Source organism: Sciurus carolinensis, chromosome 4, assembly GCF_902686445.1.
Source record: "Sciurus carolinensis chromosome 4, mSciCar1.2, whole genome shotgun sequence".
Lineage (NCBI taxonomy): Eukaryota > Metazoa > Chordata > Mammalia > Rodentia > Sciuridae > Sciurus > Sciurus carolinensis.
The window spans coordinates 19,205,073-19,232,205 of NC_062216.1; the positions used below are offsets into that span (position 1 = coordinate 19,205,073).

The window sequence follows — 27,133 nt, forward strand, 5'->3', positions numbered from 1 at the left end:
CTGCTCTTTCCTTATGGGTGTTTACACCCTTTTCTCCAGAAGGATGAGTTTTAAAGAGTGGGTTTAAAATCTACTCTAAAAATATACTATCTCCCCAGAGAAAATGAAATACCTGCTCAGATTGCCAGTGCAGTAAGATATAGGAATTGAAACCTAATGCTCCCCAACCTCAAAATAAAGAAGTATGATAGAGAATACCAATATTTTGTATTCATTTCTTAAGTAAAAATAAAGTAAGCACAAGGAACCCTGACTTCTGCAGTCTTGGGGTAGGAGTGGTGGGATGAGAACAGAGGGAAGGTCAGGCCAATGTCCTGCTTCCCCCAGACAGAGCTGGGAGCAGCAACACTGGACAAAATACCTCGTGGCCAAATGGCTGATGTGGTAGGGAAAGTAAAAAAAAAAAAAAAAAAAAAAAAAAAAAAAAAAAAAATCTGAGTACTTATTCTTTAAAAAAAAAAAAAACTGAAATAACTCCTTCCTCCAAACCTAGGCTTCAGGTACTGGTTCTGCTGTGCCTTGTATCACAGTTGATGCCACCACAGTGTCACAGCATAGGTGCTCAGTAGCTGACTGACAAGCAGCTGTGAAGGAAAGGGAAGCTTCTATAGCATTTAATATGATCATAGTATTTTTTATGTGAGTCACTGAAATCTAATTAACTATAAAGAATAAGAGATGTTATTTTATAGGTCCTTGAACCCCCTTTTTTTCGTCCACATTTTTTATTGGTGCATTATAGTTGTATATGATGATGGAATTTGTTGTTACATATTCATGCATGTACAGAATTTAACAATATAAACTTGGCCAATATCACTCCCCAGCACTTCCCTCCTCCCTCATCTCCTTCCACCCTCTGGTCCCTTTCCTCTATTCTACTGATCTCTCTTTGATTTTCATAAGATTCCCCTCATTCCTGCTACCTTTTCCTTTTTCTTTCTAATTTCTACATATGGGAGAAAACATGATTCTTGACCTTCTGAGTTTGACTTTTTCACTTAACATAATGGTCTCAGGTTTCTTCCATTTTCCTGCAAATGACATAATTTCATTTTTATTTATGACTAAATAAAGCTACATTAACTCAATTGTGTGTGTATGTGTGTGTGTGTGTGTGTGTGTGTGTGTGTGTGTATCTCACATTTTCTTTATCCATTCATCCTGAACCTCTTATTTCTCTTACTACTTCAACCAGGGGTCAGCAAACTATGGCCCAATTCTGTCCAATGAACGTTGTTATAAATAAAGTTTTATTGAAACACAGCCTCACCCTTTGGTGTATATATTGTGTAGAGCTGTATTTGCAGTATAACAACAGAGTTAAGTAGTTTCTGCAGAGATCATCTAGCTGCAAAGACTAAAATATTTGCTATCCAGCCCTTTTCAGAAAATGTTTGCAGACTCCTGCTTTAAGGCATACATGGTGATTCTGAGTTAAAGACAATATGTGTATGTTACTGACAACAATGAAAACAAATTTTACAAAATAAATCACCCCAACCTCTGCAAGCCACAAAGAATTGAAATAAAGATTACATAGAGAAATAATAAAATATTCACAATATAAATGAAAGCCCTCCTTGACCTGACTTTAAAGTCTACTGTTTCTATGGACAAAATTACTCATTTAAAAAAGAGAAATTTGCAATTAAAGTCATCTGATAATTCATCACTTAAAAATAAAAGATCATATCAGATACTCAATATCTGCCAAAAAGATTCTGAGGCTCTGACTTTCTACTGACATGAATAAAATAATTTATTCATAAGCAGTTTTTAACAAAGGCCTAGCTGATTACTAAGTTCAAACTGATCTGATCAGCTTCCTGATTATAATCCAACTTCCTATGTCTTATAATGTCCTTTTAAAAAAGTTCTGCTAAAACTCTTACCTGAAGCACCACCAGCAGCATTATTTTCTCATAAAATTAAAATTATTTCCCATAGGAAAAATCAAAAGTTTGCTTCATTTTCGTTCCATTTCATATAATTTATTTTAGCATGTTTTTAGCATTTTGAACTTTTTCTAAATTATCCGACTCAAGTGAGACCCAGGAGTCTTTTTTAAGCCATGTTTAGATTGTTTCAAATGAATTTAAGAGCTAAATATCAACTTCAATATCTACTAAAAATAAAAAATAATATGATAGGACCATTAAAGAAAGAATTAAACAATTCTTAAATCGATATACTTGACACAAATCATAATTGCTGAATTATAAATGAAAACACAGTAATGAAAACAGAAACATGCTTTTCCCAACAGAATAATTGTATGAAGAAAATGATGTTAATGCTATAATAAAAATGCATTGTAAAATATTCATAATTTTGATGCATTTTTACCTGATGGGAAATTGAGGCTTGGAAATTCAGTAATTCTATAAAATCATTGGTGATCTACATTGGTGCCTGACACCCAGTGGGAGAAAGAAGCTGAATTCATAGATTTTATTGGCATTTTAGTATCCTAACAGTCTACCTACAATTGAATCAGCATATATTGAGATTTTTCCCACTTAGGACTTCAAAGTTCTGGTATTTCCACATAATTTTTAGCTTTCTATGAACACAACACCACAAAATTCTATGTAACATATTAAATGTTAGGTTTTATTTTATTTTTTGGTATGGTCGAAGTGTGTACTACCTTAATGTTTGAGTTTAAGAAAAGTAGTTTTTTTGTTTTGGTCCTATGTGTCTTAAAAGGACCTTTACTATTTACCATTCCCTCCCTTAGGAAGGCTTTTGGCTCTGGTAGAATAATATATTTTTCTGCAAACATTTTAAAAATAATTCATCATTTAAAACATTGTTTTTATGAGGGCCATGGTGATTATACAATTTTGGGAATTTTAGAAATTCTTTCATTTGATTCATCATATTTTCTTAGTTCTGATATACAAATAAAATTATGTGTCAATAGATGCAGCAGGAATGGTGAATTGAGAAGGAAAGAAAAAACCCTGGAGGCAGGGACCTTATTTGCACAACTGTTCCAATGATCTGAGTAATAGGACTCTGGACCAACATGGTGACCTTGAGGAAAAGCCAAGTGACTCTCCATCTGGAGAGTCTGTGGAGAATGGAGGATCAGCTGCGGTAGCAAAGTGCTTCTATAACATATTTGATTTCTTTTTTTTTTAATTATTTACTTATTTTTAAATTTTTTTACAGATATTTTGATTCTTTGCACACAAATGGGGTACATCTTTTCATTTCTGTGGTTGTGCGCGAGGTAGATTCACACCATTTGTGTAATCACACATGTACGGAAGGTCATGATGTCTGTCTCACTCCACCATCTTTCATACCCCCACGCGGGGAGTGAGAGAAGAGTGGAGGAACTGTAGAATATGTAGAAGGAAGTATATTTGATTTCTAAATGCCATCATTCTTGTTATCTTCAAGCAGCTGCTTTACCACAGGCTTCCCAACTCATGGGTTCTCAGAATCCATGTTAGTTTTACCCCTTCTTTCTTTGGCATCTCTTCCTAAGGCTATTCCCTCACTTCCCTGTCTACATTTTTCTCCATCACCTTCTTCGGCTAACTAATCTTTAACAGTGATCATGGTTACTGCTGTGTCTGTATTGGCTTCATTTGGATGTTAATCTTCAGTCATTGGCATGTGTTTTCAGAACTCACTTTACTAAGCCAAAAAGATATTATAAATATTTTGGACAGAAGCCATATTGAAAAGTATTAAGCTGTGGTGATAAACTACACTTTCAAGGTAAATGAGTAAAGAGTTAGAATGTGTCTCTCTCTCTTTCCATATTACACGGCAATCAAAGGATAGCAGGCTACAGAAAGTTTTATTTTTAATTTTCATGTCATTTTATGATGAGCACCTGGAAAATGTGAACTTGTTCATAAATGGAATTGAAGTTGCCACAGAAAGTGGAACATTTAAAAAACAGTTGGGCAAGAGAATGCTCGGTTGTTAACGAAGGTGGTTGGAAGAAAGTGCAGGAAAACAAAGTGTTACAGGGGAAAGTCTTTAGGCAAGTGGAAAAATCGACACCTGTTTCTGAGGGCTTGAGTAAAGATGAGAAGGTGGTGGAAGCAGAAGAAATTGCAGTAGTGGGTGGTCTAACTCTTTTTAGAGGCATGTCTGATAAACACAGGGAGGAAAGCATAGGGTTAAGGTCTTACAGAGGCTGTAAATAATTAGAAAAAAACCACTTGGAGAATGTGATGGGAAATTAACCAAGCGTGAATGTAAGAATTGTGGAGCAACCTTGAGGTCCCTGGTGAGATTAGACAGCACGGATTTATAGTAAACGCTGCTAACATTGCACTGTGACTTTGGCAGCGTTCAGCAGTCAGAGAGCAGCCCTGTAGCTGGGGGCACATTCTAACTGTTCTGAGATCACTAGGTCAGAAATAGACAGGACACAGAAGGAAGGGTTCTGGGACATCAGAGAATACAGCATGCTGGTAGGGGAGGCAAGTGAAACCTTATCTTGGTTAACATGTCATAAGAAAAGGGTGGGCTCCAGAGAGGGGAAGTCGTGCTGCTTGCAAAGCACTGGTGTTGAAAGGGGAGGGAAGTGGGAGAGGGTGGTGCATATGGAGACTCTTCATATCCCTCCTGGATGAGTCCATATCCTCCTGACTGCACTGTTTTCCCATGACAATGGGGAAATATTATAGAGAATTATTTGGTACTTGAGATTCAAATGTAAATCAAATCCTGGTTCACATCCTTGCTCTTTGCTCCAGTAAACTGAAAACAAAAAAATCTGTTTACTCATTTGTAAAGTAAGATTAAAAATACCTTTTAGGGTGTCACGACGATTATATGAAATTAAAGAATACAGTATCTGGCCTATGGTAGGCAATTGATATTTATTTTATTTTACTTATTTATTTGAAGCATATACAATTTTAACTGACTTTGGCTTATAAATTATATTATGACTTGTTATGGGATCATGGGATTACTACTACTGCTATAATTTGGTTTGCAAATGGCACCAATTTCAGCACCCTGGGGACTGAACAGTTTTAGCAGTTGGTTAAAACTCATGCTCCTAAGGCCAAAGTCATGAGTTCTGGCTGCACACTGGTGGGTTAGCCAATTCAGTCATGTTACAGACATGTCTCTAAGAAAGCTAGGCAAAAAGGGATATCTGTGTCTGGGTAGGGTAAATTTGAGATTGAATTCAGTTTCACTCTTCTCTCTGATGAGTGGCCTCGAACAAGTTTTTAAAATTGGTTGTCTCATCTATAAAATCTTATGTGGCTATTATGAGGCTCAAATAAAATCTGTGAGAAAAGATTGCCAAGCTTAATCACTATTCCAAAATGAAGTCTTATTGCCAATATATAAATAATCAGTAAAATCAACAGAAAGTGTTGCGAGGCATTATAAATGTAAGGCATTGCATGTTTTGGTCAAAGCAATTTATTTTTCCCCATCTGTTTTTCAGTTCATAGGACTGTCCTGTTTCAGCTCCAGGGACCGTGATGTGAGAAAGAGAGCTACTCTCTCCATCCCCCCTACTAATGGGATTACTTTTCTACTGAGACACCCACACTCTCCCTATAGGCAAGTCTAAGGACCTTCGCTAGTTTTCATTTTTCTTAATATCTTTTGCTTTTTTCATTAACCCCTCCTTTTGGAAACTTCTACTTTTTTGGCTTCTGTGAAAACACTCTTATCTTACCAACCTTAAAGTGGAATCAGAGGACATACAAAATTATCATAGTAATTGGAATAGTGACCACTTGAACAAAATGCTAGAATTCTGGGAGGGTGAGAGATGATAGAGCAATAATACAGAACTCAATATGTCTAAATTCATGGCTGAGACTCTTCCACTATACTTCAACATTATAGGCAAATGGGCTATCTTTTACTATTAGAGTAATTTTGAAACAAATAAAAATAAATGCTAATTTCCACACTTAACCTCTCAGAGGAGAAAAAGGCAGGGAAAGGGAAATTACATAACAGCTGTCTTTAAATATGTCAAAGTCTATTGTGTGAAAGAGCAATTGTTTTGTCTCACAACTAGACCTAGCGAGGAAAAGTTAAAGGAAACACACTTCCATGAAGTATGAAGAAGTAGAGATACCCAGTACATCCCAAAGATGGAATGGGTGAATTTCCCACCATTGAGCATATTCCCACATAGATGGGGTGGTTTTGGCAGATGTACTGTAAAGGGACCAGAGCAAAGCTGAACTGCTTTACCTCTTCTCCAAGTTGTCACCCACTATTTTCCATTTCCCAAGAACTGATATTTTTCTCCCTCTTTAATTCTTCAGGCGCATTTCTTCTCTGCTTATCCTGGGAATTTTGCACTTGACCCTTTGATTTCTCCTCTCTATGTGACTGTGGTGAGGCAATCAAGATCCACAACTTCATATATTGATCTTAGACTTGTGACTATGACACCCCCCTTCCAAACCGCGATCTCTTCATTAGCGAGAAACTTAAACCAGCTCACTAAATCCAGTGACAGTATATCCCCAGTGGGACACTTACTGTTTCCTACGTCTCACCATTTCCAAGATGGCTTTTCTTCTTAAAGATCCCAATCCAGTAGTATTCCACCATCTCAGGGTAAATAGCTTGTCTTTCTCTTTGACCCTTCCATGTACTTCAGACCCTATATTCAAATTGCCATCCACATGACAATATTTTTGTTCCACAGTGTTTTTCTTATTAAAAGTTAAGTGATGGGCATCAAAAGATGATATGTCACCAGACCATAAATGGACTGGGAGTGCTATGCATTAAGAATGTAGGTAGACATGTATAGAGCATAGCTTCAGCTTTCTTCCTGAGATGATTTAGCAGTTCTCAGAAGTGGTTACCAATTACCAGTGTTTTGTTTATATTTTGGGAAAGTTCACTTATAGTGAAAGTGAGAAATATATAATCCTTTCATATACCATGCACTCTTTAATTTTCATTTGAGGAACCAAACTGAGGTGTGACAATTTTATACCCTATCTGAGCAGCAGAGGAAGTCAAGCAAAGTGATTTGAAGTAGAAAGGAGAAGTAACTCTTACTTAATAAACAGAGAAGAAGGTGGCCAGTATTTAATATCATTCTTACTAATAGTTGTTTCCAGCTCCTCTTATTGACTTGGAGCCAGCATTTATTTCTGGAATAAAACCCCAAACTCCTTATAAGCCAGATTTCTAAGTTTTCTTATATGAAAAGAAGAATCATATTTTAAGCTACCACTCTTGAAAATATCTTGAAGACTTGAATTTAAACAAAAAAACTTATGACATAAGAATAAAAATATTTTATCGACAGCTGATACAATTCTTCTAACCATGAGGCTGATCATTCTAAAACGACAGTGTTTTGAAACATCTACAGATGAGTGAAAGTTTTTCATACATAAGTGGTTTTTAAAGTGTTTTCTTTTCTCAAAGGAATATTTTCAACTAAGAAAAGCAGCTCTATAGCATGACTTCCTGTGTATAATTTCATGCCGTAATTTGTTACCACTGCCTTGGTCAAAACCTCAGACCATCTGCACAGAGCTATAGGGAATGATCAACAACAAAGACAACGACATAGCAATGTTCCTGGCTCTTAACTCTGTTCCTGGAACCAATTCAAAGTCTCAATTCATCAGCTATAGTTTCTTCCCACCCAATATCACACTAATGGAAAACAGTGAAGATAATGATCCCCTTGCTGGCCAGTAATGGAAGCAGAGGAGGCCATGTCTTATTTTAATTCATAGGCATTAAGTTCTGCAATGGATTGGAAAGATCCCATTGTATTTCTTCTCTTGAGTCAGCCATTACCTCTGGGGATGGTTCGATGACATTTAAACTGGGAGTTTAAATCCTGATTGGACTTGAGAATTATCACCGAGATTCTTTTTTTCTCATCTACCCTAGTGGTTCATTCTGATAGTAGTTCAGACTCTCTTTGAGGACTTTCTTAGAAGTCTTCATGGGCTTGCAGAGTTCATTATATTTCCCCCAACCTCCATCATGTTGGCATGTGTATAGCTCTAGGCCTGAGTGTATCCAGGAAAAGAATATATACATATATATGCACATATGTTCCAGGGATTGAACCCAGGGGCACTTTACCACTGAGGCATATCCTCAGTTCTTTATAATTTTTATTTTGAGACAGGATCTTGCTGAGTTGCTGAGGCTGTCCTCGAACTTGCAATCCTCCTGTCTCAGCCTCCCAAGTATGCACTGCTTCACCCTGCTATATATTCTTGATGACTTCAGAATTAGCTTCAACTGTTTAAATTTTCCAAACCAGGGAGAGATTCAAAGCTGGGTTGTGCCTTTTAGGATAATCCCTCTTCTGTTAAGCATCACTTTCCTGCCATATCCATACTTTTTTTGTGAGCTCAGAGCACAGTCTATTTCTAGGTAAAGAAAATGGTTTTCTCCAATGGCCTTTCCAGATCCTACTTTATGATTTTGGTGACAAATAGACAAACGAACTGATAATTAATTTTGAATGAATATATCAATGTCATGATTTTCTCTACATTTTCATACGTCATACACATTCCTTTTATATCAACTTTGAGATCTTTTGGGGTTTGTTTGTAAGACTGAAAATATTAAACTAGAGGTCTTTCTAAGAAGGTATTCCCAACATTATTAGGATAAATTTTTATTACCTTCATGCATTGAGGCGAAAAATGAAAACAAAAAGACAGCTAATACAAATTCATTTGATTTTACTGTGTAGCTATAACAAAAGAAATAGATGTGGTCAGGTCCAGAATAAAGCTTTTGTACATACTTAACAACAGAGCTATCAGGAAAATTATTCAATTATAACTTTTCTGTCTTTTTCTTTTCTGGATGTGACAAAAAGTCTTAATTCAAACTGATTTTGTGATCATCCTTTCTTTCTTTCTTATTGCTAAGTGTTAAAATTCTTATAAGTTCACCCTCAGCCATGACTTCCTTCCAATTTTTTCCATTCATTAATCTCACCTGGCTGAGCATTACATCAAAGGAATTCTCACATTGCCATGGATAATTGACAAAGCAAGCACTTTATTTACAGATAACCAAAAATGCTTTGACTGAGAAATACTCCTCGGCATATGAATTATTTGACAAAGGTAAGTAATGATGCTTGGCAAAGTATTGATGTTTTAAAGCAGTTCTAGACACTTTGAGTGAATTATGATTGGTTTTCATCCATCCATTCAGCTATCTGTCCATCCATTCACCTATCCATTTATGCGGTCATTCTTTATCAAATACTTTGTTGAATATGCACTATGTGTAAACTTTCGTAAGGAGCTGGATAAATACAAAGATGTGTAAGTTCCAGTCTTTGCACTTTAGAAAGCTTATACTATGAATAATTCATAATTGGACAGTTGCACTAGTCAGAATACAAGTTAAACTGGGGCATGGCCATGTCAAGTGTTATCATATGCAAGTGAAAGAAAGATCGTATACAGATTGGTGATTGAGGCCCAACGGAAGACATGGTATATGAACTGGAGTTGAAGCCTGGGTAGAATTTTGACAGATGGAGATGGATGTTGATAGGATTCTCCAGATGTAGACAATATTTACAGTGAATGCTTAGAAGACTGGTCAGCTAATCAGGTAAAAGATTGAGGCCAATTCAAAAAGAACATGAATATTCAGGTAGGATTATAGTGGGATGTTATGCCAAAAACTAAGGTAAGATTATGAGAGAGGCTGTTTCTTTTACTCAGGATCAACACTTACACACACACACACACAGGCTTTAACCATAGTCATTTAGAATTCTGAGGAATTACACTAAAAATCTGAGTAAGAAATTAAGATTACATTTGAAAATGGGCTTAAATAGACATTTCTCCAAAGAAGACATACAAATGATCAAAAGATATATGAGAAGGTGCCCAGCATCACTAGTTACCAGGAAACACAAATCAAAGCCATAACTAGATATTGCCTCCACAAACATTTGATTCACTATGATAAAAAATAAAAATATTCTTGAGGATGTGGAAAAATTGGGGCTCTTGTACACTGTCAGGAATGTAAAATGGTGCCGCTATTATTGAAAACAGTGAGGGAGTACCTAAAAAGTTAAAAATAGAAGCACCATGAGATCCAGCAATTCTACTTCTGAGTGGTTATCTAAATGAAATAAAATCCTGACCAAATAGATCTTTGAACTCCCATGTTCATGGCGTCATTATTCACAATAACCAAGATACAAAATCAAATTAAATGTCCTTATGAATAAAGAATACGGGGAATATATATATACAAGAAATAATTCAGAAATGAAGGAAATCCCATCATTTGTGGCAGGATTGGCTGAAGCTTGAGGGAATTATACTAAGTGAAATAAACCAGTTGCAGAAAGTGATAGCATTTACACCTCAGTATAAACTAGTCAAAGGCAGAAGTGGAGAGTCGAATGGTGTTTGCCAGGGGCTGGGCTGTAGGAGAGATGGGGATTTGCTCTCCAACGGGCATGACTTTCAGTTATGCAGATGAATCAGTTCTAGAGCTCTGCTGTACAACACTGTTAGCCATGCACACTGCAGGGTACACTGGAAATATATTAAGTGGGTAATCTGATGTTATGTGCTTTTACTACAATAAAAAAGTAAATAAAGTTATTATTCAATTAAAAAAAATAGGAGGATTATTAAAAAGATTAATTTGGTAGTGTTAACTCAGATAAGAAAGAAAAGGAAGAGAACACTGAAAACATCAAAGTCAATGGTGATGTGAGCAAAAATCACTAACTGTGGGAACGCAGAGAGAGGGAGATGTTTTAAAAGTGAAGTTGCCTTGCTTTGGGTGGAGGAGGTAGGGAGCCATGGAGAACAGAGTCAAGCTGACTTTACGGTTTTAATTAAAGCTCATCGGGATGGCTGCTCAAGATTAATCTATGCACAGGGCCTCTGAGCATGGTCTGTCACCGAAGTTACCACTTGAAAACGAGAATGCGCAGAATCTGATTTATAACTTGGTGGCAATAGGAACAGAAGGAAGGAGCAGAAAACTTTCTCAGGAGGTTGCTATGTTGGATTCGAGATAGTTCGATGAATAATAATAGTGGAAAGATATTTTCCCAGTAGAATTAAAAATATATAACTAACCATGTGGTTCCTCACTTTTTCTGTTTAAGTCATGTTTTCTTGTCTGTAGGGAAGCCAGAATGATTCTAATACCACTTGATTATCCCTCTTATTTGTCTTTCAAATAGGATAGAATGTAAAAATCACAAAAATTTATTTATTCAGACTCTTGATAAAACAGAATTTCTACTTAGACAAAGCACTAATTTCTTTCTCTGATAGGTTCTGTCCTTCAAAAGCTAAGTATATGAATTTCTATCTTGTCCTTGAAAGAAATAACTGAAAACATCGTATACACTTAATTAAAAAATTAAATTCATAGAAAAAAGTCCTGAAAGAAATAAAGGAAAAATCTAAATAGCGATTATCTAACCAGGTAATTAAATTCAAACTAAAATAGTACTTTTCTCTATTTTTAGTTTTCTTCAAAATAAGCACAAACTACCTTACTAATCAATAAAAATATTAAATAAACAAATATAAAGATTTAAAAAATGTTAAATTGCTCTTCATTCTCTTTTCTTTCATTCTCCAAGTAAGTTAAAAAATTCATGAATAAATTTGATGGATTTACATATATGAACAATTTGGAAAAGTCTTTTCTTTGTATTGGGGATTTACATCCCCAGCCCCCTCCCTCTTTTTCTTTAAAATTTTGAGACAGGATCTCATTATGTTGTTGAAGGACTCCCTAAGGTGCTGCTGAGGCTGGCCTCGAAGTTGCCATTCTTCTGCCTCAGCCTCCCCAGCGACTGGGATTACAGGCATGCACCACTGCGCCTGGCTTGCAATACCTTATCATCAGTAGCTGTTGAATTGCTGTCCTAGTCTCTTCCTGTTTGACTTCAGGGACAATCTTTAAAACATGGTAATTGGAAACCAAAGGATACTGTTATATGTTTTAGTAGACATATAAACTCACAGGTGCTATGAGCAAGAGTTTCTTTTTAAAACTTCAAAATACCTTTTTATTGTAGGGACAGAAGAGTATTACGAGGAGGCGACTTCCCTACCCCATACATGTGACCATATCAGGAACATCTTGTATTATCTGAACTTTAAGTGTATGAACATATTTTATGTCCGCTCTGGTGTATATCATACACGGTACAAGTGTACGTATTCAGACTTTCCATTTTAGGTATATCAGATTCTGCTGCAGTTTCCTAGAAGATAAAACCAGCTCACTCTGATATTTGCTAGCTGGAAGGAGTGACTTCAACTGCATCATTAGCATTTTCAACTGCCCAGATATGTGTGTTTGTTGAAGTTCTTCAACACTTATCACTGTCCACTGAGATTCTCATAGGGCATCTTTGCAAGAATGCACAAGTTGACCAGCGTGGTGACGCATGCCTATAATCCCAGTAGCTCAGGAGGCTGACTCAGGAGGATCAAAAGTTCAAAGCCAGCTCAGCAACTTAATGAGACCCTAAGTAATTCATATCCTGTCTCTAAAATATATATATATATATATATATATTTTAAAACCCATATATATATATGGGTTGGGGTGTGGCTTAGTGGTTAAATGCTCTGAGTTCTATCCCTGGCACACACACACACACAAAAGAATGCACAAAATTTTTTATATCATCATGGAAAATTGATAGCACAAGGAAGGATTGATATGGAGCTATTTAAACCTCAAGAAAAAACATTGGCTGCCAGTGGATACACACACTGGTTTCCTTGACATTCCTTTTCCCCACAACATTGAGTGTCTTGGGAGTTTTGGAGCTGGAGAAGCAATCCTTCCAAGTATTTATCCAGATGTAACTCTACAGCTCTATGGTAGCACCTTAATCCTGTCCTCTGCCAGTCCTTGAGGTCCAAGCCAGTGGGCTGACTTATGACAAGTTAATTAAATACAGGTCGTCAAAGCTGTCATTCCCTATTTAAAATGCTCTCATTGTAAGTTTCCATGAAAGAAATTTTGCTCATTACTAGGAAAAACTGTGTTTCTTCTGAACACTTGGTTTGCTTTCCTGATTCCTGTTTCCCTCTTTGTTGGCCACTGTGCTTATGAAAATTAAGCTTGTAGGATATCTCCATGGTGTGCATTTTGTGGAGTTAGCATTTTTATACCCTTATTTTTATGTGCTCTGATTTTTCACTTTCCTATCTAGTTCTTCTGATATACCACACACACATAAATACACATGCATATACATACATATTTTTGTCAAACTTTTTTAAAAAGAGAATTCATAATTAGGAAGTGCAAACATATGTCATTTCCTCTATTTTGCTCTGAGTTTTGCTGTCTCTCATGCATAGGCTTGTGTTCATTTCCTTCTCCTTACTCTAAAGCACTCTATAGTTATTCCATGGCAACAGGAACACACGATTACAATTGCCTGGTGTTTTAGTCAGTGTGTATCACTGTGACCAAAACACCTGACAAGGACAACTTAGAGGAGGCAAGGTGGCTGATGCAATGAGCGGTCCCATTCCATAGATGGCAGACTCCATTGCTCTGGGTCCAGGGTGAGGCAGCACATCACAGGGAAAGGGCGGGGCAGAGGGCAGCAGCTCCCATCATGGAAACTGGGAAACATAGAGAAAATGGGGGAAGGGACCACAAGGAAGATGAACCCTTCCAGGGCATCCCAAATGACCCACCTTCTCCAGCTATACTCCACCTGCCTACAGGTATCACCCAATCTGTCCATTCAAATTAGGATTTGGTTACAGCTGATTAGGTTAGAGCTCCCACAGTCCAATCCTTTTACTTCTGAATATTTCTGCACTAACACAGGAGACTTTGGGATGACCTCATATCCAGACCATAACACCTGGTTTCCTAACTGCACTCTATTTCTTGGGTCTCAAACTTTAACATGCATCAGACTAACATAGAGGCTAGCTCAAAGCTAGATGGTTGGATCAACTTCTAGAGTTTCTGATTCAATAGTTTGAGTCAGGGCCCAATAATCTGCATGTTCCACAAATTCCCAGGTGATGCTACAGACTTACAGGTGCTACCCTTTGATTTAAGGTTTTTTCTTTTCCCCATAGTTTCATTTGAAAGTAAATTATACTTCTTTATACCAACTTGATGAGAAATTTGAGGTTTAATCCAAGATGAATCTGTTAAAAGTAACTGTATTTTCTATTTCCATCAATAAAGTTGTCCACTTTGAGAACCACTGTCCTAAGGTTTAGTCTCTCTTCAGGAGACGAGAGGAAATGGTTTGTACCAGTTGTTTATCCTCAGATTATTCTAGTGTGTCCAAATTATATAAGTGCTGCCAGGTGGACTCCCTGCCCTGCAATCACACACAGCTTCTGGCGTAAATTTTGTTCACCTGGAATTGTATTTAAAAGCAGTGTTTTCAGTCATGGCTGCTCATTACCATTATCTGGGGTGTTCTAAAAAATGCACACATGCTGAGATCTCAAGTCCAGAGGGATCTGGGGGAAAAAAAAAAAAAAAAATTTCCCAGGTGAGCCTAACATTCAGCTCAGACTGGGAACCTCTGGGTAAAATGATCTCTTCAGGACCTTTCTAGCTCCATCTGGTGGAATCATGCAGCCTTGGGATGCTGTTAGGAGACAGGCTGTGTGGGATATTTTAACAGTGTATAGGGTTTATATATGATTTCGTTTTTCTTTTTTCTCCTTGCCTCTTTTATTTTCTCCACTCTCACTATCTCAGAGTGTGCAAACATTTTAATTGGGTGACACCCTCAAAGGTTGTTAACCTAGATTAGATCAAAGAGTTTCCAAAATAAAGACAACAGAATTGGTGGAGGTCCAGAGAAGTTGCATAAAAAGAACAAGACAGTGAACATTGAGCAGCCCTTGGAGAGGCTTTGGTTATCACCTGTTGGGCAACCTTGAGGGAAAGAAGAAAGTGCTCGGTCAGAGCCATCTCCAAGGAGCTGGGTGAGAGCTCAGGGGTAGAGTGTATGTTTAGCATGTGCAAGGACCTGGATTCAATCCTCAGCACTGAAAAAAGCAATCCATCTTCAAGAAAAAGGAAGTTCCCTGTATAATGTATTAAGCAAAATCCTATCTCCAAACACAGGAACCTCTACATGACGGCATCTCATAACTGGAAGCAAATGAAGCCGGGGCTAATGGACTCCTCGAGTCCTCCTTGCATCTGATAGGGCTGGGAAGGGGAACGTTGCACAGTTGAAGACTGTCAGAGTGATATGAACAAAGGACAACTTCCTGAGGCTGTTGCAGAGATATTCTGATTTCTGAACCTAATTAGATACCAGTATTTAAATGTACCTGTGTCTGAGGACGATTGCAGAAGATTTAAAATGAACGTGTAACTACTCTGCAACCGTTATGAGGAAGATAAAAACCTAAATATGGTAATTAGAAATCGAGAAAATGTTCAAGCTATAAATAAATTCTCAGATATGAATCATGATTTGGTATCAACAAGCACTGTACCCAACATTCATCAGTTTACATACACAGTTTTCATTTTCTGTTTGCATAAATATATAGGGAATCTAAATTTAATACACACAATAATTTTAAAAATGAATGTGAGAGAAGAGAAGAAAGAAGGTGTTTTTTGTTTTTGTTTCTGTTTTTGTTTAAAGAGAGAGGAGAAAGAGGAGAAATTTCCTATTGCCAAGCAAATAAATCCACTGAAGGAAGCATATCATTCAAAGTAACTATAGTCCTTAATATATTAATATTCTAAAAAGTAGATAAATTCTGTTCAATTAAATTTTTCCTTATTAAGTAGTTTTCATTTTGGTGTGATTGGATATTTACCTAACTTAGAAATTACCAAAGAAAAGATAAATAATGCCCAGAATAAATAGTCTTATAATATAAAACTGACTTATGTGTCTAAAAGAGCTTCAAAATTCTTTTTCCTGAAGATTTCTGAGATTTAAAAATTCAAGATTGATATTCAAATCTACTTCGGTATGGTTTTGTAAGCAAAGAAATGTCTATTTTTTCCTTTGTTCCTTTCTAAAAGCACAATGTAAATAACTGGCTTACAGAATACATGGTATTTCCAAAAAATCAGAGTGATCTGTTTTGCCAATTAGAAAATAATTAATCAATCCACTGGGTTTTGCTCATGTAAAATAATTTACCAGTCAAGATAATCAGTATTATTGATGACACTGTTATTAATTTCATTCCTGGAGAGATTGTCTCTCAAATTGGGAACTATTACTGGAAAAAAAAATTCACCAAGAACAAGGCATTTCTTTAAAATATATAAACAAAAGATCTAAAATGCCATCTCTACAATCCTTTCAATTTATTCATAGTTCTCATGTTTGTGTATATCTTCATTGTTCTCACTCATCAAAATAAAAACTACTCAGATAAATGATAATAGACCCTGTAAAAGAATACTAAACATTTATAACATTAAAATGTGCTGTTATAAATGTTGTGTATCTGAATTTTTACTGAAGACTGCAATGAATAAAGTTATTCATTTCAAGAGAGAAATTAGTTCTGAAACATTGCATTGTGCTAGGAATGCATTCATTGGCAATGCACATCTCATTTTTCTCATTTTATGATCCCATAAGTTAAAAGGGGCGAATTACCTTTTCATGTTTAACCACTCCAAGTAGAGAGAAAGCGAGAGTTGCATACAGACCTTCTGACTCTTACGCTGAGTAATCTCCCAAGTAACTCACATCTGGCAGGTTGTCAATAGTGCTCATACCTGAATTTTTTTTTTTTTTTTTTTTACAAACTTAGCTGTTATTAAAATAAACAGGAGAAAGGGTGCTGGTAGTTCCTACAAGACTAAGCAAAATAAAGCAAGAGTGTGAGGAAGAGCATGCACTTGTGAAATTTCTGAAGAGTCTCCTGGCTCTGAGAATAAACCCTTCCCATTAGGTACTTGGGGTAATCCTTCTCATCTGAATATTGAAGACTGAACAGCTTATCTCTGACTCAGGGAGTGAACTGTGGCAATCAATGTCAGTCTCATTCTGTATAGCAAAAAAAATATTAGGGAGAATTAACCGAATAAGTAAAAATTTGAACAAAATCTATTATTGAGAGAATATAACTCCAGGACCAACAGGTAGAAAATATAAGGAGTCAGCCTGAAAGAACCTTTACATAACAAGGAACTCAGACAGAAAAAAGCCTGCTCCAGGCAATAATATGTCCAAGGAAGTGATAGATGACAACATGCACTGATGTTTCAGGGGTCTTCAGTGAGCAGATGGGAAGGTGACCCAGAAGAAGGGAGTCTATGAACTGATTTTCCCAGTGGCTAATAATTGCCTGAAAGGTTAAGGTAAAGAGAGGTGTGATTTTTTTTTTTTCTCTAAATAAACACTGAGAGCAAAACTACTTGTTGAAATGACATTTTACTTTAAATTTTATTTATAATACATTGTTTTCTTAGCTTTTAAATTTCAAGTTTATCTGAGCATGCATACATAACACAGGTAAATAGGAAACAGATGTCTCATGGTGCTGCTACCTGGCTTGTTTGTCACTCTTCTGTGGCCGTGTCTGCATTTGAAAGATGTATTGTAGAGGTATATTATATTTCCTGAAATCTATGCCCTCCAATCCATAGTTGTGAACCTTGACAGGACTTTTAACAATGCTTATGTATTCCATTATGTTTCCCATTGATGGACTAAACCAAATGCAGAATGCCATTTAAATAAGTTCAGAAAAACATGAATCATTTTTTAGTACCAGTCCTTTCTAGTGAAAAAAAGTTCATTTTGTATCTGAAATCAAATTTCACTGGATGTCTGACCCTGTAACCAACGTCCTTCAGCTGAGCAGTTGACCTTACAAGGACCTCAAAAAGAAATTTCTTAAGTCTGCAGTTCCTTGCCATAGCCAAGGCTTCCACTTTGGTCTCATTCTCCCCTACCTTCTTGGTGGAAACTTAAATAATTGATCATTTCCATTTTCTGTATCTTTGACTTCTCTCTTTTTGAGCTCAAGTTTCTTCTGAATTAAAAGCAAAAGCAAAACAAAACAGAAAGACTTCCAAGTTCATCTCCGTCCAGTTACTGAGCTCTCTCTCTCCTTATTCAACTCACAGGTTTGCCTACACCTTCACAGCTACTCTGCCCCTGTCCTCTGATGGCTCCTTCCCTGGGCCATTAAATGCTGGTCCTCTGCAGGGTTCTGCCCTCATCTTCTCAGTTATGGGGTTTCATGGGAAAATTTCATCCCCGCTACCTCAGTACTCATACTCCCCAGCTATGTCTTTGTATCTCTGGATCCTTATATGTACCTGCCAACTCTCAAATATCTCTTTTTGGATATTTGTTTTGTACGTCAACCTATCATGCCCCCGATTGAATTTATCTTTCCCTGTTAGATTAGCCTCCCAAGCAGAGTTTTCTCTCAATAGTAAATGATACTTGCCTAATTTTCGAAAATTCAGAAAATGGGAGAACAGATAAGTATATGATTTACCATCAAGTCTTGCTTTATTTACTTTCAAAATATTTTTTAAAAAGTCCATCAATCTCTTTCCATTCTCACAACCATGGCCCTTTTCCCTGGGATACAGCCATAGATTCCTGACTGGCTCTGGTTTCTCTCTTTTGTCTTCTGACTTGTTTTCCAACAGCAACCTGAGTGACCTTCCCCAAAATGCAAAAGTGAGATTGTCATTCATTTGCTTAAAAGTCTGCAGAAACTTTCCCCTCATCATTAGAAGAAAGACCAGACTCCTAACTGTGGTTGATAAGGTGCTCTGTGATTGGCTGCAGCTCCTCCCACTGTCCACTAAGTCCTTCATAGAGGGTGTCTCTGTGTTCACAAGTATCCTGTCCTTCAGGAAAGCAGGCTATCCTGTCTCCTCTTCTCTTCATTGGCTTACTCCTACTCCTCCTTTGAATTTTTCCCTATTTATTACTTCCTCAGGGAAACTTGCTTTGTTCTACTAAATGTGTTCCTTTATCTTTGTTCATGGATTTTTTTTTTAACATTCATCTGCTTAATTGTTTTACCAACTAAAATATGACTTAATAAAAGATGGGACCATCCTATCTTTTCCACTGCATTTCCAGTTTCTAGGACATTGCCTTCGCACAAAACAAGTTCTCAATAAATAATCGTTCAACATATGAATGGATGAATAGAACAATTTATGAATGTGATGGCAGGGGTAGGAAGGTCCATTTTAAGCACAATTCTCTTAAGGCTTAGGCTTGTTACCCAAACGTTATCCTAATAAATTTTTAAAATGCTAATTCTATTTTTAAAAGCATGATCTTGTTGCTCCTGAGAAGTCTTCTGCTATGAACATATTGAGTTTTAGCAAATCTTTCTCTCCACTTTCCCATACCCATTTAAAATTATTGCAACTTGCAAGAGTGAAACAAAATAAAATATAGTTTTTTTTTTTTATCAATTCTCAGCCAGGTTTTTCTCAAGAATCTTTCTTAATAAAAATGAGGATATACGTAACATATATGCATATTAAAAAGTGTGTCCTCAAATTCACTCTCCAACCAAGCTAGAGCCAGAACATTACCAGGAGCTATCACTTACCATTGCCATTTTCCTCTTTTAAAGAAGAGGAATTCAGATGGAATTCAGAATTCCTTATTGGTTTTACAGTGTATCACCCAATTCTCATTATTGTCCCCATGTCTGCTCAGTCTCTTCTCTCAGCCTTCATTAACTCAAAAGCCATTCAGAGGTTGTGTTTGAGGAAGGCAAAAATTGTCCTGAGTATGTCAGAGGACATAAATAAGTATATTTTATGACCCCTCTGTTCAAAGAGTGGTTATTCTACAAGGACGGGAGAATGAACACGTGTGAAACTAGAGAAAAATTGAATATTAAATATGTGACATTCACTGTAAGGACTATAGGAATGACAAGAAAGAAAAGATTGTTGTGGACCACAGAAGCTTGGAAAAGCTTCAGAGAGGAGGATAAAAATGAGGTGACTGTTGAAGCAAGCATTTGGAAGAAAAAAAAGAAAGATATTTAGAAGGAGGAGGATTTGTATTTGATGGTGGTATAGTGGAGTGTTGTGGGTTTTGTTTTTCTTTTTCACTTCACTTTCACTTTTATTTTTCTTTTTCACTTGGTGCTGCTCTTTTTACTGTCCTTTCCCCAACTCATAAAGTGCTGGAGGGATTACAGATAGTTGCATATTAAATCTAGCTTTCCTGTCCAAGGATTCAACCTAAGCAAAATGCTCCATGCCCTTGGTGAGTGAGTATGACCTAGGCTTGGCTAATTATATTTTCTCCTTCGCATTTTATGTTTAAATGCTTGAAGAGAACATTTCTCTTTTCTGTTATGCCATGCTGATAAGATATAATCCTGACACTTCCTCCCCTCACACTCTCTCCTTTCTTTTTCTATATAGAGAAAGCTTGTCTGCAATAGGAGAAAATAACAACACACGGGAGAGAGAACCACATTGTTTTTGTGACTTTCTGGAGTCCCTGAAGCCATCTGTACACCTGGCTTTATTATTTCTGTGGTTGACACATACCTTTCTTGCATAAGCTCATTTGAATTGGTTTCTGTCAATTTTAACCTGGTAAGAAAGTCCTGACCAAAACAGGTAGCAGATTAAGGTGTGGATGTAGGGAGAGATGGAAAGTGTAGGGAAGGACCAGAATGGAACAGTAGGAATGAGAAAGGAGGCACAAATCAGAGGCAATCTCTGGAGAACAAAATGACAGAACTTTGTTGGAGACTGGACACATCCAGTGTCAGTCAAACGAGGGTCAAAACTGAAAATTTGGGAAATGTGTGGACTCACTGATAGAAACGGGCCTAGTTGAGATGAGGAAGTATGTGAATGGAAGCAGCAGTCATGACAAATGAGTTCCTGATAAAGATGGGACAGTCAGATTCTGGCTTCAGTGACATGGCGCCCACTATGCCGGAATGTCACCGTGAGGTACAGAAGAGTGACCTAGTCATGCTCTGTGTCAGCAGTATAAGGAGCAGGACAGAAAAATATGGGCTTCCACGATGTAGCTCTCCTAAGTCATCCCTGTGGTTTCTTCTTCTTCCCACAGAAAACAGGGGAGAATCCGTAGTGCAGACAATGGTTCTCAAGTTGTGGTTCCTACATCAAAAGCATTAGTATTACCTGGGAACATTTTAGAAATGCAAATTCATGGGCCCAACCACAGAGTTAGGGAAACTCCAGGGTTGACCAGTGATCTGTATTTTAACAAGTCTTCCACTCAGGTTTCAGAACCACTGGAGTTAGAATATCCTTAAAGATTGGTTCTAGGGGTTGGGGTTGTGGCTCAGTGGTAAAGTACTTGCCTAGCATGTGTGAGGCACTGGGTTCGAGTCTCAGCACTACATAAAAATAAACAAATTAAATAAGGCCCATTAACAACTAAAAAATTATTTAACAAAGAAAGATTGGTTCTACAGAAGGTGAGGTAATCAAACAATGCTATGATTTCACCTAGTGAGCATGATTCCAATCCTATATAAAAATCACAATTTCCTTATAAACTATATTTTGAGCATGTGCTATCTGCTAGATAGTGTTCCAGATGCTTTGGATATGGCGGTGGGTGAATATGACACAGTTAATCACAAGACACTGATATTTTAGCAATTAAAAATGATGGAAATGACTGCTAATGAGCCTGTTAGTTAGGAGGTCAGGCATGTGTACCAAAAAACTGAGAAGGAATGACTAAGAATTAGTCTGGTGAGACTCAGAGACAAAATGCAGTGTCAATCTAGGTCATGAAAGGAAATGACCAGCATGGATAGGTCACAGATAATGGTGGGTATTCGGGTTGGAGTGGCAGATCCAATAGAGAGATCATAGGGGGACTTGAAAATCATTAAAGATTTTGCAGTTGCCACTGCAGGCCATTTAGAGGCCTTGAAAAAATTCAGTGAGGGGCTAAAATGTTCTGATTTATGTTTTCTTTTATAATGTGTTTTGTGTGTGTGTGTGTGTGTGTGTGTGTGTGTGTCTGTAAAAAAGACAAAACTTACCCACTGTGCATAAGTGTGGGTACAACAGCATGGTGATTTACATTCCTTCTACGTTAAAATTGGCTGAAAGAAACACCATTTCTGAATAAGGCCCTGATGAGGGTGTGAAAGAGGATATAGTGTCCATGTGAGGTCTAAATGCCAGGAACGGAAAAGGAGGAAGGGTTTCGAGCTGCTTCTGCTTTGTGGTTGTGGCTGAGCCCATCCTGCCCATGCATGTCTAAAGCTCAGGAGTGCAAGTTCACAGGCGACTGTGGCTCTGTCACCGTCATTTCCTCCCTGTGTAGGCCACCCTGGTGCCTAGGCTGTATCTACTTGGGGCCTCTTCTCCCACATAGGATCTTTTACAGACATTTAATTCACTTTTTGGGCATTGCTGTGACCTCTTTGAAAATAATTACCATGGCCTTCATATCTTCCCTGGCCTTGAGAAGACTTTCCATGTTTAATATCTGTTTCCCTGTGTTAACATCACGTTAGCATATGCAGTTACACATTAGCAGTGCTTTGTTGTTAGGCTGTGTATAATTCACTAATGATTAAAAATTTTCATACCTGGTTCTGGCTGCTCTCCTGCACTTCAGTCATGTCTCACGTTGTCTGTTGGACAGCTGACGCTGGAATGTCACTGTATCCACAGCTAGCTTGCCTATAATTGGACTCATCATGTTTCTCTCAAATCAATAGATCTCTGACCTCTCCTGCCTGGGTCAATAACATTGGCATTTCCTGTCTCCCAACTTCCAAGGTCTGGAGTCACCCTTGACTCCTTTGTCTTATGCTCTCACCATATCCAGTCACTAAGATCATTCCTGTTCACTTGGTGGAATGCCAGTATGCCATCTATTCTTCCCTTTATCCATTACCACTTAGCCTGCTTAACTCACAGTGGGATACTTCTACCACAACTGCTCCAAAAATCAAGGCTTCTCGATCATCACACTCACGGACAAGGGTGGCTGCTCTCTCTCTATGACACTCCATAAGCTTATTTTATTTAGCAAAGTTTTTTCTGTATTATTTTTAGCAGTAAAACCTTTTTATTCCTTAGAGGAATACTCTGCAGAACCCTAGTGAAGATGGACTCCAGCTGAAGATGGACTAAGAGAGGTCCCCCCAACCTGCCCTCAGCTTTTAAGGCAAAAGTTTGGACCTTAAGAGGTTCATTGAGGTCATTTGGAAACAGACTAACAGAAGCAACAACTTGGAATGATTCTATATTTTCTTCAAAATGTCTCTAAAAAAAAAAAAAATCATTGGTTTTTATCAATCTATGTAAATCTTCTAACCTAGCCACATAAATTCATGAAAATTTTTCAATATACAGTCAATCCTTCATCCCCGTCTGAGCTAATGGTATATTCCCTGACCTCAGTGCCTGGAGCACCATCCATGTATTGTTACCAGTCAAAATTCTACTTTTCTCAGCCCTAATCCCATCCCTTCCTAAGGGCTTTCTAAATCACCCCAGCTCTGGAGGGTTTTCTTACTTTAGATTCCTGTAATAGTTCTCTTCTTACATTCACTCTGTACTACCTTAAACTTTTGTCTTTTCAGGTGTGCCCTCAATTTCTCCCACTTAGGAAATAGGCTGCTTAAAGGAAAAATCAAGTGTTTTGGCAGTTTTTATCCTCAGCATTCAGAATAATATGTTGCCCACGGCATTGGCTGAGATGGTGTATTTTGGTGATAATCCACAGTAGGAAATAATAGAAATAGGCCCATTGATCTCACTTTCACTAAGTTAAATACCCTGTCTTTGGAAATGTTCCTCCAGCGTAGTATTCATGTTAGAAGAACATGACTTTAATTGTTAGCATTACTTTTTTCTCCAGTTATCCTTAAGTTTAAAGCTAGCTTCTTTGACTGTCTTACTAAATAATGTTGGAAGTAGATTTGGGAAATGACAACAGATGGTTGCAAGTTGGGAGTTCTTAGTTTAGACTAGATATGATGTTTAGCCTATCTCCTAAATCTTCAGGAAAGGCATGCATAAATCATATTTAAAAGATTATATGAAACTTGCATTAATATATAAATCAAATGGTGTCACTTTACTTTTAAATGCCTTTTAAATCCCCCAGCGTGTTTTACATGGCCCTGGGTAGCCTGGCCCACTCCACTTCTCCATCCTTATTTCCATATCCCCTCCCCCTCACTCACCACACCCAGGCCACAAAAGCAGGTTTTCAGTTTCCTGCGCTCAGACTCCTTCCCTCTTCCTGGTATCCTCTGCTTGGATGGTCTTCCTGCTTCTTTCCTTGATCAAGTCTTGTTATATGTTGAGCTTTGGTCAGATTGTTACGTCTTTGGTCGGACTGTGAATTACTCTCTGATCCCCCAGAATAAGTTAAGCTTCTGTGCTCCCAGATTCCTTATCATGATTGTAAATATAAAACAACTGTAAAATAATTTGTTTCATGTCTGGGCTCCCCATTAGACCACAAGCTCTATCATGTCAGAAACTATCCAAATATGCACTATATTTTCAGTGCCTAGAGTGAAGCTGGATGCATCATAAATGCTTGAATTAATGGATTTTATGAAAAACTATCTTACAGAACATTCAGAGAAACAAACCATTCTCATGTTATTCACCTACAGATTAATTTTTCTTGTTCCTGCTCCAGATGGGCATGGATAACTTTCTCCAGTTCATGTGATTCATATGAAACACATACATGTTTTATAAAGCAACTTCAGTTTTTATGAGAATAAATTTAAACAGCCAAGCATTATACAATGAAAATCTCCACTTGTTCCCAAATAGAATCCAAATAGCTTAAATGATTGGATATAATTTTAATTTTCTTGTTGTTTAAAATTACCTCATTTATGCCTACTACCATGGATATCCCTATAATTCTTCTTAACACTGTGTTATTTTAAAACTGTGCGGGTTTGGGTAAAAAGTACAAGAAAGCAATATTATAGCCATGAAATGTCCAAAAGTTGAAATCTTTTTGTGCATGATTATTAGCAAAGTTAATGTGCTCTATTCCGTAAAGGTTCCAGTAACCCCACAGAAATGACCATGACCTGTTTCTCTGTCCTTTCAGTCTTGAGTTACCCTGCTGAGTCAGGCAGTTAGAGAACAAATTAGAACCAACCACAGAGGAGATTTTTCTGTTGCAAAAAATCTGACCTTAAAGGACCAAGTCTTGAATAGCTTTCTGTTAGGATGCTAACTTCACCAGATTTGCATGAACAATCTAAGGCTTCACACGCTTCTCACTCATTTGTCCTCCACTATGTTTGTCTTAACTGGAATGGAGACAAGACTCAAATGTTTTGTTAATCCCTTTTCCAGGATAAGCATTATTCAACTAAAGGAAAGGGAAGAAGAAATCTAATTCTATAACAGCTTTCAAACTCACAGATACTTCTGCATTCTTCTTCTCATACCCAACTTTTCTCATTTATCATCTTATAGCCCAATAGACAGACAACAGAACAAATAAATGTTACATTTTAAGGGTTGATCACACACAAACACACACCCAACTCACAGCAGGAGGAAATCTACTTGGATGACATCAAGTCTATCTCTACCGTGACTGACCTGCACACTGATAAGTGATCAGACCCATCATCGTAGATGGCTGGAGGATTCTGATCAGCATTATTCCCCTGGATCCCTGTATTGTCCACGTACTGGCTGCTTCCTGCAACTGCCAGGATTTCAGTGCTGGAATCCATTTCTGAAAATCTTTTCTTGATTGTTTCATTTTGCCTAAGACTGTGCAAGAGCTCAGAATCCCTGTGGTGGTATCTAATTTTGCTCCCTTCATGGTTCCTTGAGGGTCTCTTCATCTCAAAGGATCCTTCTTGGTACCTAATGACTTTTCCTCTGCAGAGGTTTAAAGAGCAACTCTCACATTCCAGTGGCTCCTGCTGCTTCTCACCTTTGGATCCCAGATCAACAAGCTCAATTCCATTAGGAGTGGAAGACCCAGCCACGCTTCCATGGGGCTTATTATTATTTCTCCTTCTTCGTGATAGTCTGAACTTAACCTGTGCTCTCCTTTTTGTCTGCATCCAATGATTCTCATCTGTGGAAGATGAATCTGAAGAATCTGTGTAAAGTTCTCTCCATCTGGGGCTTGAGATCTGCAGGTGGAAGTCACTTTTCCCCCCTTTTATTTGTTCTTCTGCATGCTTGTACCTCTCAGAGGCCCTTCTCCTCCTCCTAGGCTTCTGTTTTACTGGTTTCTTACCAGACTCCTTCCTAGCAGGACTCAGCACCATGACAGGGGTGCAGTGCTCAAACGCATCTTCTGACATGTCATGCAAGATGGAAGATCTAGACAAAGCAGCAGGCAAAGGATGGGAGATGGGAATGGAGAGGAAAGTCATGGAAAGACAGAGGGAAAGAAAAAGAATGATGAAAATGATAGCATGGCCATAAGTTGGTAAATAAAGATCAAATGAAGAAAATGAACTTAAGGGGGGGAGAATTATGTGAGAATAAATTGTCCATGGACAATGTAAAGCAGAAGCAAGAGCCACACATTCTCAGAATGTAAAACAAAAATACAAAACACAGGTCTAAGCAATATTGAATAGGATTATTTGCTCAGCACTTACCTGCAAATGTCCTGAGTGGATGGACAGACAGACAACCTTGACTGGCTCCTGGGAGCTGCCCCTGTCGTTGGGCTGCTTGCCTGGAGAAACAAGTTAGATAATTTGGCATCTTGGTTAAGGTAATACATGGTGGATATCTTGCTTTTTTTCCACATATTTAAAAAATTACAACAAACGTGGCTGCCAGTCATGTTGCTCATGATGCAGCTCACAGAATGCAGGAAGTTGAGGGCTCGTTTTGCAAAAGTAAAACTTCTATGAGGAACTTGAACAGCTGATCTGCTGTACCACTCTGCTGTTGCTTCACACGAGAGAGGAAGATGATTCCACAAGTTTCTATTCTATTTACTATAATCAATTGAGTGGACTAGCTCAATTTGCCTGGGAAACAAATAGGTAACAATTGAAGAGCCCATGAAACACAGGACTAAAATGCTATTATGTGATAAAGGTGATAATAATCTGGGAAGCCAAAATAATCAAACAGCCACGAGATTGCTAGATACTGCCTTGAGTTAACATTGAGGCCCCATGAGACAACA

The 27,133-nt window shown here is 37.6% G+C and overlaps 1 protein-coding gene across 3 annotated transcripts in view; it reads right to left on the minus strand.

Annotated features, from left to right (window-relative positions):
* The window catches only part of Marchf1 (membrane associated ring-CH-type finger 1), a 761,820-nt gene that overhangs the window by 50,726 nt on the left and 683,961 nt on the right, over positions 1 to 27,133 (minus strand). Inside the window, exons 4-5 of one of the 3 annotated variants that reach the window (XM_047551411.1) lie at positions 26,592 to 26,671; positions 25,567 to 26,307 (exon numbers count right to left, since the gene is read on the minus strand). In XM_047551411.1, the coding sequence (XP_047407367.1) occupies positions 25,567 to 26,307; positions 26,592 to 26,671 (821 nt within the window). Of the gene's footprint in view, positions 1 to 25,566; positions 26,308 to 26,591; positions 26,798 to 27,133 lie in introns of those variants that run through there. The other 2 variants (XM_047551412.1, XM_047551413.1) reach the window with 2 other exon arrangements.